The following is a 20,520-nucleotide window of genomic DNA, read 5'->3' on the forward strand; positions in this document are numbered from 1 at the left end:
TGTTACAGAGTCTTAGCTTTGTACGACAGCTAAGTCTCTCTCTCAGTTCAAAATGTTGAGATCCAGCAACAAGCAAGAGCAAGATAGCCAGCAACAAATTAAACTGGGTACAGGTCTTCCGCTTTATGGTTTTTTAAATCAGAGATTTGCTTCTAGAAAGGTTGCCTTCACCACGGCTTACGGGAGCCCTCTCCACCCCAATACACATATTCACACACACAAATATACACGGTGCTAGTTGGCCGTTGACCCAGAAAAAAGAGTTCATTCGCCCTTTGGAAGGTCTTGTTTTTAATCCTTCAGGGAGACTAGCCGCCCTCCTCACCAAACAAGTCTGGTGGGGGAACCAGTTTAGTCGCCGGTGACCCGACCATGAGGCAGGTAGTACTGGGTTACATGGTACCAGTAGCATATGACATGACCTGACATAATATATATATATATATACACACACATACACACATGAAGTATGAACAGTACATAGGGTCCCCAAGCAAAGCCGGGCTGAACTGATTAAAAACTTGCCCTATGTTTGAATACACTTTACGTAAAATTTCAAATGTTTAGACCAAAAATTGGCTGAGAGGTCAAATTTTTTAAACTTTTATTCCAATTTTGACCCCTTAACATTTATTATTTTGGGCTCAAATCAAGTTAAAAAGTTTGATCCATGTCCAAAGAACCGACATCTAAAATTTAAAGTGTTTAGACCCAAAATTAGCAGAGGAGTTTGAAGTTTTCAAAGGTCAAATCGTTGAACTTTGACTCCTTGACAGCCAAATTTCTGACCAAAAACAGATTTAAAAAATTTTCCCAAATCTCAATACCCCTTATGTCAAATCTCGAGTCTGTAGACTGAAAATTGACAGAGTAGTTTGGTAGGGAAATGTACGCACACAGACAGACAATTTCACTTTTCTAGATATATAGATATATATTCGGTTGGTGCAAAAATAATGTCGTTTTTTGACGTTCAACTATATATATATATATATATATAAAAACAACATTATTTTTGCACCAACCTAATATATATATATATAATGTATACACGCACCAATTCATGCTCATTTTTGCAGTAAAGACTAATACTTATTAATTCTTAACTGCGCATTGAATGGATACCATAATATTTAGTTTGCTGCACCTTATCATAACAAAGGTCCATACAAAATTTTAACAAGATCGGCCCAGTAGTTTCTGAGAAAATGCGAAGCAGGCAGACAAATAGATAGACAGACTAAGAGAGATATAACATAAAGTTGAAATATACAAAAAAACTGACATTATTTTCCTGAAAACCTGATATTTCAAGTGATTTTTTTTCCCCCCACCCTGTCTCATAATTGTTTTTCTTGTTTTCCTTTCCCCTGTTTTTATTCCAGCCGATTCCGCTTCTCAAAAAGAACACCAACAAAAGCATCACATTTAGCCAGCAGCAGGTGGCTTCGCTTTTGGCAAATGCCTTCTTCTGCACGTTTCCAAGGCGAAATACGTTCAAACGAAACTCGGAATATTCCAATTACCCAAGCATAAATTTCTCGAGGTAAAATTCTTAAAATTTTTCAAGTTGAAGTAGAATATGACTTACTTTTTTTGAGTTTGTGAATGATTGTCGGTTGAAAGATGAAGAACTGATACTACACTTTGCACCTGGAAATAAAAAACTGTATGATTACTTATGGAGTTCATGACAGAAATCTGTCAGTGCTTTTCCAGAATTCTCCTTATATCAAAAACAAATATAAAAAATAGTCTGTATGGTGTACGTACCTGTGACAGAAAGAAAATATTGCATCCCAAAAATCACGTAAATTGATCAAGTAATATTTCTAAACAAGAAAATCAAATTTTATGAATAACCGAGGAGCGACTGTGTCCTGATGCCATTTTGAAAACAGGCTAAAGAAATAAGGGAAGTAACTCAACATTATTCAAGCTTGCAAGACTTTTTTTTGTTGTAATGCCTACGAATTCCCATTAATCACTTAAAAATTATTTTATTTGTAAAAATAAAACTACTTGATCAATTTATGTGATTTTTGGGATATGATATTTTCTTTCTGTCACAGAATTTTTCAGTTTCAGTTTTTACAAAGAACTCCAACTCGGTGGCCATTTTTTTTCTCCACACATTACCAAAGTAAGGCTAAGTTTATCCCAGAACACACAAAGTAATATAGTAGTAGTAGTAGTAGTATTATATGGGTTAGACCTCTACATCACTATTTTTAGTCACTTTTTTTTTTTTTTTTAACAAAGGAGTCACTACTTATCAAAGCCCAAAAGCCACTCAAGGATAAGGATAATGAGTGTACAGTAGTCAATGAGACAATATCGAAGTAATCGTTAGTAGTAGAAAATTTGGTAAATTGGATTACTTAAAGGGACGGTTCATTAAGAATTTGTTTGCATTTGACTTGAAGATGACCGTATTGTAATACGTTGGAAAGCAGGAAAACGGAAGAGAGTTCTACAGGCGTGCAGTTCTAAGAAAGAAACTTTGTTCATGGAATCTAGGTTTAGGCACAGATGAAGAGTGAAGGAAATTATTGATAGCGGTTTCAACTAGACGAGTGTTTTTCGTGAAAGTTTGGCAAGAGGGGATCATAGATTGGAGCTCAGACGAGCACGTGTCATGAAATAATGATAAAGCAGAAACAAGCTTGCAACGTCTCTTCTGTGGGAAAGAGGTTGCAGGGAAAAGAAAAGGGCATCCCTCACTAGGCTACAAAGTCTATTTTGAACTCTGTCAAGGCAGGATAGGTCTTCAAGCAGCTCCTGCTCAGATGTGGTAACAGTACTCCATCCTAGGATGTACTTGGCTCTTATACAGGTAGAAAATTGCATCTCCTGAAGCAGTAAAATGATCCCACCATTTTTCCAGAGACCTTGACAATGGATTTAATATACATATTCCAGTCTGAGAAATTGTTTTCAAATAGATGGGCTGTCGCATAGCTTCCTTCCAATTGGGTGACTGAACAGTGTAGGATCAGGTGGTCTGTGTCCTGGAGTCTTCCTTGTACTTTGGGCAGATGGGGAGACTATTTGTCTCCAACTGTGTTTGTTTACTGCAGTCCTGCAGTGTCTTGTTCTGATCTGGTTTGCGGCTACCCACTGCTTCTTACTATTTGTAGCAAAACCTGGGACATGCAAAGTTGGGTCTTCAATGATATCTCCACCTTTGGGAGTATTGCTTCTCCATTCCTCCTTCCATGTCTTAACTGAGTTGAGATTTTTGATTTTTAAGTTGTAGAAAGGCGCTTTACATTGAGTTACCTCCCCGTGGCGTGTTAAAAATTCCAAGATATCTACCTTCAACGTGCTGTCATAAAAATGTGTTTTTCCGCTGTAAAAAAAAAAAAAAATTCACTCAATCAAATTAAGAGAATTTTTTCTTTTTTTTCGGGGATCTTCAGTCCAAAACGGATACGTACAATATAACCTTTTTTGATATTTTCATTATTTTTAATGTCTTGATTAAACTGTACAAGTGCTGTCCCTGGTGTCTTCCTCAACGTTTTGAATCCATTTTTAAGTTGCTCCTTTTCCCCCTTACGAGGGGTGGTGCGATTGAGCTTGCTACTGGTAGCAACTGTGTTGGGGGTTGACTTCAGACATCCTTAGATAATACACATGGTTTCTCAGAATTTTTTGTCAATTGATCTTGTGTGTTGGCTCCGAAACCATGCTGGGGCACATTATTCTGCCACAATGTAGCAGAGGGGGATTGCTGTTGTTCTGAGGACTTTGGGAAGCTTCCCATTGTGTTCTGGCTACTTTCTTTAGGAGCTTTTTTCTTTTGGCAATCGTATTTGCACATCACCTAAATGCAACATAGTGATGAGGATAACCATGTTGCTTCCGTGCATATGCAAACATCATTACCTTGTACCTGGGGATCACCCTTGATAGAACGCTGTCCTATCAGACACACCTTATGTAACGTTATAAACAAAGTAAATAAACAGGAGTTGAAGGCAATCGGCTTTGACCACTGTGGGAAATACTCCTTCATATCAGACAATTGCTATTCATTAAGACACTGCCTGGTCGGCATTATTTTTATTACCGGTACTTTCCCGTCTCGACACCACTTAAGTCTCTCACCATTGTCCATTCCGCCCGGTGTACACATTTTTCTTCTTCCGACCACATGCCGGCCACAGCCAGCCCATTCTTGCCCTTGATTTTACTCGTCCATTTTCTTCAACGTCAGCTTCCTCTCCCGAGCACGTGGTGTCTTTTTTTTTTCTTTTTCTTTCCGCGCACACTTCCTAATTTGCATATGCGTTTTTCGACTACTGCTGCTACTGCTAATCTCTTCGCAAGCCAGCCATCCTTCGCTGCTGCTGCTATTTTCCCATGCGCTCATATCATTGAAAACATTTTACTGAAAATAGAAAAAGAAACATTGCAAGAAAGGGGTAGCATGCTCTTGTTACATCAATCATGACGAAATAATTCTGAATTTTTTTTTTTTGAGTATTGCCCACACTGAGGGTTGAACCTTCAACCTCCAGAAGAGTGTAACTTACAACTGGATTTACCTAGTATTTTATCCACTATGCCATGGATCTGTTATCATTATTATAGTATCTTGGCAAACTCACAGAATTTCAAATAACAAAAACAGAACAGAACAAAGTGGACTGTTCTTGTTCTGTCTGCCATGAACGAGAAGAAGTCCTAAGTAATTTGCCCACACTGAGCAATGAACCTACAACCTCCAAAAGAATTTAACATACAATGGAATTTCACCAAGTACTTTATCCGCTATGCCATGAAAACGTTGTACAAACAATACTGAAGAAAGAACAAACAAACGAAAATAAAAGAATCCAACTCCGCATTTTTTATATGCAAATGAAATGCATTTATTTGTGGTTCTTCCAAAACAACGCATTTCATTCTCTTGCCAAAGTCTCTTCACACGCACACATGCTTTTCTTAAAAGTTTCTGTCGCCGAACCTGACGCCGGCACCAGCCAGTGCTTTTTTGCCTTCAACTTTCACATATCTATCTTGTCCAGCGTGCACTTTGCTTCTCTCTCCTGACTACATGGAGTATTTCTCTCTTCTTTTCTTGTGATGCAAGCTCGTGCACACTTTGTAATTTACATACATGCTTTAACGACTGCTGCTGTAGGTGTATCAGAATTTTTGTAGGAATTTTTGACACCCCTAACACGAAACTGCGAATAAAATATAAAAATCTCGTAATTTCTCTGTTAAAAGTGGGTTATTTATTTTCTTTATGGATTATACTTCCAAAATAAACTATTAAAGTTGTTTTAAAAGTAATAGAAATATTTTTTTTTTTTTTTTTAAACAGTAATGAATTTTCCGAACTCAATATTTTTCAATTTTTAAACTTTAAAAATCTATCAAAATTTTTCTATTGATTCTATTTTTACGATATTTTCAAGGTCAATGTGAAATTTTATGTTCTTTCCAATAAACCGAATATAATATTTTAGACAAACGTTTTTTTTTTAAATTCACGCCCCCCCCATTTTCAAGTTTCTATTAAAAAGTAAATAATTAATTTGTGTTTCAAAGTCTTATATATCACAAATTGAAGAGAAAAGGTCAATAAATAATATATTCAAATTTAAAACAAACCCCCCCCCCGTTTTTTAGAAATTTACCTGTAAAGTCCGAAGTTTAAAACCTTTTTTAAAAAAAAAAACACATTGTTTTTTTTTTGTTTTTTTTTTTTTAATGAAACCTTGGTCCTTGCTCCTTTAATTGAAAAAAAAATTAGGGCTTGAATTACATTTTTCGAGGAGTTATAAGCTTGGAAAGATAGGGTGGAATTATTCACTATTTTCACGAAATTTCTGATACACCTACTGCTGCTGCTAATATTTTTGCTAGCCAGATATCCTTCGGCTGCTGCTGCTATTTTCACACGTGCTCATGCGCACTCTTTTATGCAAGTCTCCAAACTTCAGAAACATAATATTTCTAAATGTTTTGTTGTTCATTTTCAAAATGGTTTTATTTTACAGTTTATACCAGAATGTAACGCCTCGCACGTTGGAAAAGCTCAAATGTATATTGCACTATTTTCGGCGTGTCACAACAAAAAGTAAGTATCGACTATTGTTCACAATCACCAAGAAATGTTACATGTGTTTAGCATTTTAAGAAACACTAGATGTACCCATAACCTGTAGCGTCACAAACAATTTCTATTCTACTTTGATTATATCGAATATATTGAATTTGCGGTACCAATGTTTTTTTTTGACCTCTAGTAACATTTTAATATATATATACATTTAACTCCACAACATTGCTCTCAGCTGTTATCTCGAGGCCCAGGATCGAATTGTGCCGCAGCTGGGTCTGCCTACTCTCATGCTATGCAAATTCTTCTGGCAACTGGCAAGCGAGATGTCCTCTCAATATCTTCATAACAATAATTTCTCCCACTCTTTATCTGTGCCGAAACCTAAACGTTAATAAATGAACAAATCTTCTTTCTTAGAACTGTACGCCTGTGGAACTGTCTTTTGTTTTCCTGCTTTCCAATTGACTACAATATGGCCGTCTTCAAGTCCAAAGTAAACAAGTTCTTGATGAGCCGTTCCACTTAAGTTAACAAATTTACAGAATTTCCACTACTAACGATTACTACGATATTGTCCCATCGACTACTGTACACTCATTAACCCTTATCCTTAAGTGGCCTCTAGCCCTTGATAAGTGGTGACTCCTTTGTAAAAATAAAAAAAAACAAATGTGAGTGCAGTTAGAAATGGATTGAAGAGATTCAGATAACTTCTGCGATTTTTAACTGGCAAAACGTTACCACTGTGAACCAAAGGAAGGGTCTATCCGACACGCACACAGTGTGATGACATATTCTAATACAAATTTTCTATACATTGCTTCAATTTTAATATTGTATAATTCATGTTTTTTTTTATCAGCAATAAAATATATATATAAGATCAAAGTGTAGTATCTGTTCTCTCAGCTGCGAAACTTTTGCTCTTGGAAGGGATCCACCACCGGGCTCTTGGGCTAGGTTAAGGTGCTTTTTTCACTTACTAACTTTCGTTAGCAAGGACCAGACCCCCACTTTTGGGGAGTCAGGACTTCGAGGACCGACTCCACATTGTGAGAGCTTGGACCCGAAAACCGATCCATTCTTGGGAGCCTGGAATTTCGGGACCAGCACCACTAGTTGGTAGCTGTGAGCAGCTTTCGTTCGTTTTGTTTTATTGTTTTTTCTTTGTTTCTGTCTCACCTCTCGAGACGGGGATGGTCTACTTTCTGACCTCTTAATTGCCTGAGCAGCACTCTGACCTGCCAGGCCCAAACTAAAATTAAAAGTGGATGGAAGAGAATCAGATAACTTCTGCTATTTTAATAACTGGCAAAGCGTTAGCACTGTGAACCAAAAGCAGGGTCTATCTGACACGCACACAGTGTGATGATGTATTTTTTATACATTGTTTGAACAATCTTCTCCTAGTTTATGCAAAGCCGACCAGACAACCGTTCTTGGCACTCTGTTGCATCACAGCCAGTTTCTATTCTACTTTGATTTGCTTCTAAAATTCATTAACTTGGATTTTTTTTTTTATGGAAACTGCTCCAGACAAGGCATGAAGCTGTTTGATGCAAGGAACTATCAAAAACAAAAGCTGAATATTTATTTGCAAAAATAGGAGATGCTTATTAACCTTAGTCTTGAAAAGACCAAGGTTATAGATAGGAGGAAAACGGTCAGCAGGAAGAGAGTTCCACAAGCTTGTGGTTCTTGGAAAGAAACTACTGGAATAGGAAGCTGTATTACAATCAGATACCAATGAGTTCAGCAAGCTGCAACTACCAACAAAAATCGAAAAAAAAACCCCAAAAAATTGATCAGACAGTTCTGAAGAACACATGTCATCACAGTATTTATGTATCTAGCAATGTTATGTCTGAGAGGTTGTAGAGAAAAAGAAAGGATTGAGCTGATTAAATTATAGATACGTTTCTAGAACCCTCCAAAGGGGTAGAGACTCATTGGCCCAAATATAACAGTAGTATTCCATATATTGTATAATAGCAGATTGGTACGGATAAAAGATTAGCCTCAGATGCAAGAAAGTGGTTTAGAACGATAAAGAAACATCTTATCTGTAAAGAAAGGAAAACATTTTTTTTTAGAATCCAACTCCCACTACTAGCTGTCCTGGGTATGACCTTAAACTATATCTGATGGTGAGGCCCAGCTTTGGGGAGTGTGGAACCACCCCTTAATTGCCATTGCTCCCAGGTCCACTCTGACCCGGAGTGGTAGTACCTGTTAGGGTTACAACTATGGGTTAAATAGAAACTGACTTGAAAAAAAAAATATATTCTATTAAAACTTTTTCTTCAAAATCACTGGATTGGGTTGATATGCCGTAAAACAACCAACCAACAACTGTTATACTAAATTTAAATTAAATTTTGGTATGATTTTTTTTTTTTTACTCTACACAAAGCTGCTATCACCATTTCAAAATAGTGTCTACCCAGATCAGGGACTAGGCTACAGGTTCTTGAACTAATTTTTCCAATTGTGTGTGTGATTCTTACAATGCTATGTGCTCTGTTAATTTTGAACAATTGTTTAATTAAAAATCCTATTCATTTATTTCAATATTAATGCCAAAAACACACATTCCATATTCTACAGCCTTAAATTGCATTAAAAAAAAAAAAAAAAAAAAACTTTTGATAATTGGTAAGTACTGATTGCGTGCTTGAAGAGTAGATTAAGGAATTTTTATTTGTTCACAAATTTAGTCATGAATTCCATTGTCAAAAGAACGTGCAGAGGTTGATGGGAGGTTGGAGTAGTTCTTTTTTTTTTAATATTAATGCCAGAGTGGTAGTACCTGTTAGGGTCACAAGTATGGGTTGAATAGAAACTGACTTGAAAAAAAAAAATATTCTATTAAAAAAATTTTTTCTTCAAAATCACTGGATTTGGCATTAAATAACCTAAAAAGGGTTGATATGCCATAAAACAAAAAACAACCAACCCACTACTAGCTTACAAACCCAAATTTGATTCTAATTCCAACTCTTTCCAAAAAACTCTGACACCTCCAAACTCTAACCCTCGTAGGAAAAGCAGTCAAGGATGCAGTAAGTAGGTGATCTTCAAATGATACTACTCCTCTATAAATGCCTTAGCCTGGATTTAACATTAAATAATCGGAACAGGATTGATGTGCTGTAAAACAAAAAAAACAAAACAAAAAACAAACAAACCAAACATCATGAATAAATATTAAAATATATAAAGAATTTCAAACATAAATAACCTGAAAAAGGTTGATATGCCGTAAAACAAAACAACTATATATGTCTATATATTTTCTTTTAGTGCCAAATGGTACGATAACGTTCCAGCGACAGTGTCTGCAAGATTTTCCAGACTGGGTAACATCCCAAACAACTCTATCTGAACTCTACTGTTCTTCTACAGGAACTATTGAGGATACTGGCCCAGGGTTTTTAGAGGTAAGTACAAGACAGTGGAGACGGATGAGATCTCAGATGTGGAGAAAGTATATGTGGATGGTTATGTTATGTATTTCCTGCAGCTGGTTGTTCAAAATGCACTTTTCAGTCTATATATAATTGTTAAATCTACTTTTATCACTACTCCAAAATATATACACACTGACAGCAAGTAAAACACAACACAGCTGATCTATAAAAACAAATATTTTTATTTCACACTGATAAATCAACTTTGGATTATAAGTTATTACTGGTGTTTTGACATTTCTGAAGGTGTGTGAGATGGGTGTGGATGTTGGCAGTGAAAAAAATGTGTCAGGGTTGCTTCTCTCTGGCTGATTGCCCTGTTTTCTGTTTGTGTTGATTTATATAAACATTCTTTTCCCATTGGAATGTTTGATATTTCCCATTGTCTACTGTTTCAATCCTTTGACAGATATCCTCTCATATATTTCTGTGTCAAATTATACATTCCATTAAACCAGGATTTCCCAAACCTCAGGATACCATAGAGCCCCTGAGCAGGGCAAAGGTTTTTCATGAAGCACTAACAAAATAATTTTGAAAATAATTATGAAAAACATTAATTTCAAATTTTAACACTAATGGATAATGTTTACAACCGTTTTTTGTTTTTGAAAAATTGTTGCATTTTTTGTCAATTTATTTTTATTTTATTTTTTACGAACCATCCTTTTATATATAATGACTTGAATTAAAGTTTAAAATGTAAAAGTCAAGTATTGTGCTTCAATTATTCTCTAAACAGAAACATCCATTTCGAATGCACCCCTGTCATAGCAAAGAACATATTGGGGATTTTATGTGTCGAGCCTTTCGACTTGTCTGGTAATAAAACTTCTCAAATACACCTGTGATATCAGGCTGTGTAAGGTGTTAACTTTGGTCAAAATCACCTGTTCCTTCTTTCATCGGATTATTTTGATTATCAATTATCAATACTTATCAAAGACATTCCAGTACAAAACCTATCTAACAACACTATCAGGCTCATAAAGTACCTTTGTGTAAAATTTCATAAAAAAGGCCCAGCTATTTTTGAACCATAGGGAACTCATACAAACACACACAGAAAGTTCCTTATACGTAAAGTGCTTTAAAAATTTCCAGACTTTTTTGTATGGGAATTTTATTGATAATACACACATGAATCTCCAGTGTCCTTTGAAGTAATCTCCTCCGGCTGCAAAGCACTTGTTTTACCATTCCAACAACTTCTTGGAGGCTCCATGAAAATCCTCTTGTATCAGCGTGTCAATGATCCTCATCACAGCCGCTTTCATCTTCTCAATTGTTTTATAACGACAGCCTCTAAGATTTTCTTTGTGTTTACAGATTAACCAAAAGTCACAGGGAGCAAGGTCTGGACAATAGGGAGGGTGAGGAACTGTCTTGATGCCCATCTTGGTCAAATAGTTTGATCTTCTCTGAGCACCCTTGGGACAAACTTTGCGCAAATCTTCTGCATCTTCAGTTCCTCACAAATAATTGTTCACACAGTTCCCACACTGACATCAAACTGTGCAGTGTCTCTAAACACACTTATTGGTCCTTATCCATAAAATTCTTTATTTGGCCAATCAACTCTAGTGTTCTGACTTCCTTACTCCTCCCGCATCTCTCATCATCACTTACAGACTCCCTGCCTTCCTTGAATCTCTTATGCCATTCAAAAACTGATGCTCGATTCATACAAAATACTCTAAAAGCAGTTTGAAGCATTTCATATGTTTCTGTAGCATTTTTTAAAAAGTTTTAAACAGAATTTTATTGCATATCGTTCTTTTAAAATGTCCTCATGTTCAGATTGCATTTTTCAAATTCATCAAATGTGACAATCAAGCTTTAGTAGGGTGTATTCCAATTTCTGCTGTAGCTGTTCATTTGAATGTGAAATCATAAAAATTAAAAATTGGTCAGTCATCTCATAAGATGTACAGCAATAACATACTGAATTTAAATCTCTAAATATAACTAACTATAAAGTTGTTAATTTTTCCTGATTACCACAAAAACACGTATGAGTATTTCATATATTTTTTTCGAAATTAAAAACATGTGAGGGAGGTGTCAAATAAAAAGATAATTAGCGGAATCGTTTTGGGCATCAGAATATAGGCATCAAGTTTTCCGATACCGACTTCGATACCCTCAAAAGAAGTCAGAATTTTTTCGATTCCCAATTCTGATTAATTATCCCAACACTATTGTGTGGTATTTGTGGGGAAGAACCCCAACAAAGTGCTCAATTATAAAGGAAATTTTATGTCAGAGCATAATATAGCAGTCTGGAAACTTATTGCAAACACCTCATATATACAGGGCGGAACGATAAAATTGTCGTCCTCAAGAATACAACACTACAGCTTTATTTTAAAACTTTTATTAAAAAAAATCAGTTCAGGTAACTCTGTTATGTAGAGAGCTGACATCTATTCAATGTAGCTGCCTTCAGCCTCAATACGGGTCCAGAACTGGGAGCATGCGTTTTCCACAAGCGGCGGCGGGAGCTTGGCGAATACTCGGTGGATGGCGGTGATCAGGCTGGCTTTGATATTGTGAGAAGTCATATTGGTGATATTCTCGACGCATGGCCAAGGAAAGTAGTCCAACCGGTTCAGGTCGGGGGAGAAGGTGGAGGCTGTGAAAGAAGGGTACAAAGTCATAGCACTCCTTCTGAAGCCAAGCCTGAGTCTCTTTGGACTTGTGGGCCGGTGCTGAGTCCTGCTGCCACACCCAGGGTTTGCCAGAAGCCACTTGATTACACCATGGGATCACCACACTCTTCAGCAGATCCAGGTACACTTTGGTGTTGACTTTCAAGCTGACTTCGGAGATGTGAAGTAATATGATGTGGCCCTCATTTGAAACCACACCAAAGACCATAATCGTGAACGGGAACTTTGTTTTCATCACTTTGGGCGCATTCTGTTATTCATGGCAATCCAGTGATGCATTTTCAGGGTGCTGGCAATGGTCCTGTTGTCATAACTTGGATCAGTAGAGAGCATGAGTTGTACAGTGGCACATCTCCGATCTCACTTGTTGAACATTGTGTCACTTTGTCATGATAGAAGGCTCCTGTCACTCTTGGGATTTGTACACAACTGACCAACTAGTAAATTGTCTGCAACAAAAAAAAGAGCAGAAATGGAATCATGTTGTCTTTTCTATAGCGACAATTTTATTGTCCCACCCTGTATGTATATATATATATATATATATATATATATATACTGTGTGGTATTCGTAGGAATGAAAAGTGTTCAGTTATAAAGGAAATCTATAATATAAATCTCACCTGTCTGTTTAAATGTATGTATGTCTGCCTAAAACTTTCAACAGAGGTGATGGATTTTCACGAGATCGGAATTGTTTTGAAGCTTCACCCTTTGGACGACAATATCGAAAAATTGGCTAATATCAAGGCCTGGAGGCCACTCGAGAATAAGGGTTATAATTCCTTCATCCTCAACTGGGCATTTTTCTGCAGGGAGGGGCAGCTTTTTTCGCCTATATTTGAAAGTCGCCTCTTTTCGATTGACTAGCCTTAATTTAAACATTTGTCACTTCCGGTTTGTTGATGGGCGCAACAGCAAAGACGTCACTGTGCCCCCCCCCCCCCCCCCAATGCATTCTTTATTTCCTTCACTGTACGAGTTACCTGCGTACTACCAGTTTTTTTTTTTTTTTTTTTTTTTTTTTCAGCACACACCTCCAAACACCCAGGCAACGCTGGGCATCCAGGCTAGTTTTAATATAAGAGCATAATATTATTTATTTAAATATTACAGAAGGTCAAATAAGCATGGGTATCATTGAAAACAAGCCACTGCTGCCAATTCCGGTTGGAACATATATAAGCAAGGGCTGGCCCCCATATATCGAATTTGTAGAACTAATGTATTTCTGATCTCTTGTAACATTTTAATATATACATATATACTCCAAAACGTTTGCTGCCAGCTGTGTCTTTGAAACCCATAATCGAATTGCACCTCAGCTGGGCCTGCCTACTCTCATGCGCATTGCATGTGGTTACACAAACATTTTTTTTTGGTAACTGACAAGTGAGATGTCCTTCCAGCATCTTCGCAACGGCTAGTGTGATTGACATTAAAAATGGACGGAAGAGATTCAGATAACTTCTGCTATTTTAATAACTGGCAAAGCATTAGCACTTTGGACCAAAAGCAGGGTCTATCTGACACGCACACAGTGTGATGATGTATTTTAACACAAATTATTTGGAAAGGATCCACCACCGGGCTCTTGGGCTAGGTTAAGATGCTTTTTTCACTTATTAACTTTCGTTAGCAAGGACCAAACCCCCTATTTTGGGGAGACAGGACCTCGAGGACCGACTCCACATTGTGGGAGCTTGGACCCGAAAACCGATCCGTTCTTGGGAGCCTGAAATTTCGGAACCAGCACCACTAGTTGGTAGCTGTGAGCAGCTTTCGTTCGTTTGTTTTATTGTTTTTTCTTTGTTTCTGTCTCACCTCTCGAGACGGGGATGGTCTACTTTCTGACCTCTTAATTGCCTGAGCAGCACTCTGACTTGCCAGGCCCAAACTAAAATTAAAAGTGGATGGAAGAGATTCAGATAACTTCTGCTATTTTAATAACTGGCAAAGTGTTAGCACTGTGGACCAAAAGCAGGGTCTATCTGACACGCACACAGTGTGATGATGTATTTTTTATACATTGTTTGAACAATCTTCACCTAGTTTATGCAAAGCCGACCAGACAACCGTTCTTGGCACTCTGTTGCATCACAGCCAGTTTCTATTCTACTTTGATTTGCATCTAAAATTCATTAACTTGGGCATTTTTTATGGAAATCGCTCCAGACAAGGCATGAAGCTATTGATACAAGGAGCTAACAAGAACAAAAGATGAATATTGCAAAAATAGGAGATGCTTATTAACCTTAGTTTTGAAAAGACCAAGGTTATAGATAGGAGGAAAACGGTCAGCAGGAAGAGAGTTCCACAAGCTTGTGGTTCTTGGAAAGATACTACTGGAAAGTTTTCTCCTGATTCACAAAAGCAAAATACAAGTTGTTCTTCTTTCCAAGTTAATTCTCTAGCATTTCTTTCAGGATAAATATAGAACCAGTGATACTTTGCCCAGGCATGAAACCAAACTGCATTTCATCTGATATTTTATAGGACTTCTTATTTTCTGCTCAATTATTTGTTGGTCTACACAAAAGCGTTTTCATCCAATTTATTCTTCATATTTTTGTCTTATCACTCACAAAGATCAATTTTTTTTTGTTGAACTTTGCCAGCGGTCACCAAACTGTTTTTATTGCGAAACAAATTACTGAAAGTATGGCAAACGCGGTAGAGGAGAGCTGGGAGAAATAAAATGCTTGATTTAAAAATCAAAGCAATCAGGAGGTCTCTGCAAGCATGAAAATCTCCTAGTATTCTAAACATAATATTCAAAATTGAAATTTTATCACCAAGTTTTGTGTTCCATATGTTTTATCAAGCAAATTCAAGTACCGTCAGTGGGCCGAATTTGGCCCGTGGGCAGTAGTTTGGTGACCCCTCTAATTTATACTGAAGTGTTTTCATCCAATTAATTCTTCATATTTTTGTCTCAGTTATTCTCTCAACCATTTCCAATCGATCAATTTAAATTACTGTAAAAACGATTAATGTATGACTCCTTCTAAATATTGCTGTTTTGTTTTTTTTTTTTTTTCACGATAGGTTGATTTTGCCAACAAACGAATTGGCGGTGGTGTTTTACGGAGTGGATGCGTCCAGGAAGAAATTCGTTTTGTCATTTGTCCTGAATTAATATTGTCTCGACTTTTCACGGAAGTTTTAGAAAATAATGAATGTCTCATAATCAAAGGTTTGTCTGTTTTTTTTTTTGTCAACACTCGGGACCTACATGTTGTATGCAGACAGTTGCAATGAAACAAAGATAAGGAAAAAAAAAAATTGACCCCCCCCTCCCCCTCTCAGTGAAACAACAGACATTTAGTTACAGGTTTGGTTTGGTTTGATTTGAACTATAGTGAGAGTGAGGTACTGTCTTGATGCTCATCTTAGTCAAATAATCTATGATCTACTCTGAGCACCCTTGAGAAAAACTTTGCACAAATCTTCCGCATTTTCAGTTCCCCGTGAATAATTGTGTGTACAGTTCCCACACTGACATCAAACTGTGCACTCATTGTCTCTATAGACACACAACGGTTCTTATCCGCAAAAATTCTGTGGTGTTGTGATTTCTTTACTCCTCCCACACCTCTCATCATCCCTCACAGACACTATGCCTTCCTTGAATCTCTTATGCCACTCAATAACTGATGCTTGGATTCATGCAAGATGGTCCAAAAGTAGTCTGAAGCATTCCATATGTTTCTGTGGCTTTTTTTGACCCGAGTTTAAAACAGAATTTCATTGTAAATCATTCTGTCCTCACTTCCAGATTGCATTCTTGAAATTCACCAGCTGTGATTATCGGGCTTTAGTAGGGTGTATTCCAATTACTGTACGGCACAATCACGTTGACACACCGGTTCTCACCATATCATCAAAGTTAAGCAATGTTGAGCCTGGCCAGTACCAGATGGGTGACCATTTGGGAAGGCTAGGCGCGCTGTATGTACCTTCTGGGAAGGTTGGGCGTGGGGCCAGTATACCTTCACCCCGTAAAATGAGCTGTCGCTACAAAAGCATCTACAAAAGTTGGAGATGGTCTATGCCCCTATTACTACAAGAGCTGTTGTTTTGAACCTGGAAATCATAAAAAATGGTCAGTCATCTCATGATAATATACTGAATGTTCTACGGCAATTTTAAATGCCTGTACAAAAAAAACAAAAAGTCTGGAAACTGATTGAAGGCACCTCTTATATATATATATATATATATATATATATATATATATATATATGTGTGTGTGCGCGTTAATTTCTTATCTTTTCTTTTTATTATTCCACAGGTTTTGAACGCTTTAGTCATTACTCTGGTTACGCCAGCTCGTTTATTTGGAAAGGCGATTATCAAGATAAATCCGCAAAGTAAGTATGAGGAAAATATAATAACAAACAAGTGAAGGATGCATGGTTCCTTGTGAGTGCACAGTGAACGAGACATAAAAAAAAAATGACTAAGTTCAGCATTTGCCCCCCCCTCCCATTTAGCCCCAGGGGACGTCAAATCCTGCTGAAAATAAACAAACAGTGCAGGTGATTATCAAAATAAGTAAGTATAAAGAAAATATAATAACAAACAAGTGAAGTATGAACAAACAACTTTCCTGAATTCCATTTGAATCTCCTTGAATTTTCAGTTTTGTTTTTTTTCTTTTTTTTTTTTGTGAAAATAATGGCCGGGTTTATATAGGAACTATTCGCACATAGATAACTGTTATTTCTTTGGTTAGTTTTTTTTCATCATGATCGATTTTTTCCATCTGGAAACGTTTAAGCGAGATTCTTCAGGAAGTTATGAAATTGTCAGTAAGTCAAAGTTTACTCCTTTCGTTTTTCTTGATAAAAGCGAAATTACTGTGCAACAGATATCAGGTTAAACAAGTGAAGAATGCCTGGTCCCCCGTGAGTGCACAGTGAACGAGGCATAAAAAACGACTAAGTTTAACATGCCCCCCCCCCACCATTTAGCCCCAAAAGTCTCTAGGGGACGTCAAATCCTAGTGAAAATAATCAAACGATACAGTTTTAGGCCTTAACATATGTAAATTTGAGTTCTGCATCATGCAAAAAAAAAAGAAATGACTAAGTCCATCATTTGCCCCCCCTCCATTTAACCCCAAACGTCCCTCAAGGCCTTAACATATTTAAATTTAAGGTCAGCACCATGCAAAACTGCTAAATAGACATACACAGAAAAATTTGGACAAATATGGTATAATAGTCCCAAAAATGGAGTGGGGGGGGGTAAAAAAAAATGTTTTGGTAGGTAAGTATGAGGATCGAACCGGAACCATTGAGGTAAAGTTGTAAATTAAAGTGTGAAAAAAAAAAACGTGCGACGTTAACCATTGCCCCACCGCGAGATGCTAACGGAAACACGTTTGAATTTATTCAATTACTTGGATTTGGCAGGTGCTCGTTTTAATGACTTAATGAGGTCAAGTTTGACTGCGGGATAGTATTTCATTTACTGCGGGGACGCTTTTTTTTATTTTTATTTTCCTAAGATGTTATAGGAAAAAGACAAACCCACATGCGGCGAGCGAAAAATGTTGAATATTTATCTTCCCGAAATCGAGCAAATTAAATAGACAGGCGAGCTTCGTTGTTAACTGTGAGATATTACGATTTATATGTGATATGAAAAGTTTTAAAAAGTTGTGAACCGACCGACCGCTTCTCTGAAAAAAGCCTTTTGTAGACATACAGAAAAAGCGAACACACATACATACATTTTCGCTTTTATATTTATAGATATGCTAGCTAATAATGGGAAAATTCCAACATTTTTTCCCATTCCGAAACAATTACTGATTCCATACTAAATTCTCTGATCTCGAACGAGTGGTTCAGTGGGGGAAGACATGGCTGGTTACCTTTAATGCATCTAAAACCAAACTCCTATCTTTACATCATCAACGCTCTGATCCCCATCTGGCATCAATTGAAATGGATGGCTCTCGTCTAGGAGAAGCCCCATGTTTTGACAAGCATCTGGGCTTGACCTTCACTCCTGATCTGAAATGGAACACGTACATCAAGTCTGTTGCTAAGGTCGCTGGAAAGATGGTGGGATCTTTCTACCCCCCCCCCTCAGGTACCCCCCACTTAAGTTTTAAGGTTCGTTTTTCTGTTTTCTTTTTTTATTTCGTTTATTCTTAGGTTTTCATTAACAACCACACATACCTCCAACACACTCGGGCGACGCCGGGTACCTCCCGCTAGTCTATAATATAAATATCACCTGTCTGTTTAAATGTATGTACATTTGAATGTCTGCCTAAAACTTTCGACAGAGGTGATGGATTTTTACGAGATCAGTATCGTTTTGAAGCTCAACCCTTCGGATGACAAATATCGAAAAATTGGCTAAAAACATTTATTCCTTCACCCTCAACTGGACAGTTTTCTACAAGGAGGGGTCGGTTTTTGTTTGCGTCACCATTTTTGCAAGTCATCGTATCGGTTGAAATGACTTAATTTTAATGTTTCAAACTTCTGGTCGCGTCATAGAGTAGCCGTAAGATGTTAGATTTTTTTTTCACTTTCTCTTCCACCTTTGCGTCACGGGTTCAAGCCTGCCTGCCTACTACCACTTTTTTTGGTCAACACACATCTCCAAACACCTGGGCAATACCGGGCACTCAGGCTAGTCTCTATATAATGTTTCTTTTATTTTTCTTTTCGTTTATGACGTTTCTTTTTATTTTTCAGAAATTCATGGGGACGTCGCGTCTCTCAACTCGCATGTATCGATGCGCTTGTCGTCTCAAACTATACGAACCAGTTCGAACGTTGGCATGTTGTCCGAGAATTAAAGAAAGTAAGTTTAATTAAAGGAGTTCATGTTTTTTTTTTTTTAGGTAAGTGGTTCTCAGACAAAAGACGATTGTTTTCCAGACAATTTTCTTTTTCTTTTTCTTTTCTCTATCTTTATTTCTCTCTCTCTCTCTCTCTCTCTCTCTCTCTCTTCTACTGACTATCTTTCTCTCTTTCTTTTTATGTAAATTGATTGAGTATTGTTTTTATAAAGAAAATAATTTTTAAGCGATTAATAGGAATTCATAGGCATTACGATATAAATCTAGTAAGTATGAAGTGTCGTTGAGTTATCTCCCTTTGTTTCTTGCAATTTTTTTTTTTTTTTTTGTATTATTATTCACCCCAAAACAAAGCACAGTTTATAGGGATACTATGTAGGGAGTTGAGCAGCGAGATGTCTGTTTACATTACGCTTGAATTTCTGCATGTAAATACAGTCAGGACCCAGGAGGGAGTTCCAAAGTCTCGCATTTCGAGGAAAGAAATTATTTGAGTAGAAGGCTTTCCAGAATCCTGGGATCTCTACAGCGAAGGGGAGGGATTTTGCTATCTCATTGTCATCTGTTTAGCTATCCTGAATAGGAATCTGTTTTTCTCTCTCTTCCTCTCTCTCCATCTTCTACTCACTATCTTTCTCTCTTTTTATGCAAATTGATTGAGTATTGTTTTTATAAAGAAAATAATTTTTAAGCAATTAATGGGAATTTGTAGGCACTACAATATAAATCTAGTAAATATGAATAATTGTTGAGTTATCTCCCTTTGCTCTTTGAGATATTTTTTTAAATGGTCAGTGAGACAGTCACTTCTCGGATACTCATAAAGTTTGATTTTTATTCTTTATTTACAAACAAAACTCAATTTACATGATTATTAGAATTTAAATGTGAAATTTCTCTGCTTTTTCCTAACCAGCAGATAATCTTAATCCTTTACTGTACCAGATATGTACATAACGAGTTGATGGTCCCGGATATGACCTTAACCTATATTCGATGGTGAGGCCCTAGCTTGCGGGCTTTGGGTAGTGTGGAGCCACCTTTTAATTGCCATTGTTCCCAGGTCCACTCTGACCCGGAGTGGTAGTACCTGTTAGGGTACCAACTATAGGTTAAATAGAAACCGAGTTGAAAAAAAATGTATATTCTATTAAAAAAATTTATTTCAAAATCATTGGATTCGGCATTAAATAACCTGAAAAGGGTTGATATGCCGTAAAACAATAACAACTAACCAACATTGCGAGATGGTTTTCCTTTTTTTCTTAAAAAGAATGTTTGCAAGACAAATTCTAAAATTCTTTCTGCTTTCGTAGGTGTCACTAAAACATTAACAACATACTGTAACGTTGCACACACATTTACACATAGACACTCGGGACCCAACACGTAGTAGACTCAGTCGCAAAGGAGACAAAAATAGAAAAGAACTTCAACTCCTGTTGTGAGTTTTAAGAAAAGACTTTT

The 20,520-nt window shown here is 36.9% G+C and overlaps 1 protein-coding gene across 1 annotated transcript in view; it reads left to right on the plus strand.

Moving 5' to 3' along the window:
* Positions 1–20,520, plus strand: part of LOC145266339 (poly(ADP-ribose) glycohydrolase-like) — a 96,853-nt gene that overhangs the window by 62,895 nt on the left and 13,438 nt on the right. The window contains exons 12-17 of the mRNA XM_080121929.1: positions 1,386–1,546; positions 6,018–6,097; positions 9,386–9,522; positions 15,273–15,420; positions 16,519–16,597; positions 18,947–19,055. Coding sequence (XP_079978055.1) covers positions 1,386–1,546; positions 6,018–6,097; positions 9,386–9,522; positions 15,273–15,420; positions 16,519–16,597; positions 18,947–19,055 — 714 coding nt within the window. The remainder of the gene's footprint in view (positions 1–1,385; positions 1,547–6,017; positions 6,098–9,385; positions 9,523–15,272; positions 15,421–16,518; positions 16,598–18,946; positions 19,056–20,520) is intronic.

Source organism: Euprymna scolopes, chromosome 41, assembly GCF_053919585.1.
Source record: "Euprymna scolopes isolate OS-2025 chromosome 41, ASM5391958v1, whole genome shotgun sequence".
Lineage (NCBI taxonomy): Eukaryota > Metazoa > Mollusca > Cephalopoda > Sepiida > Sepiolidae > Euprymna > Euprymna scolopes.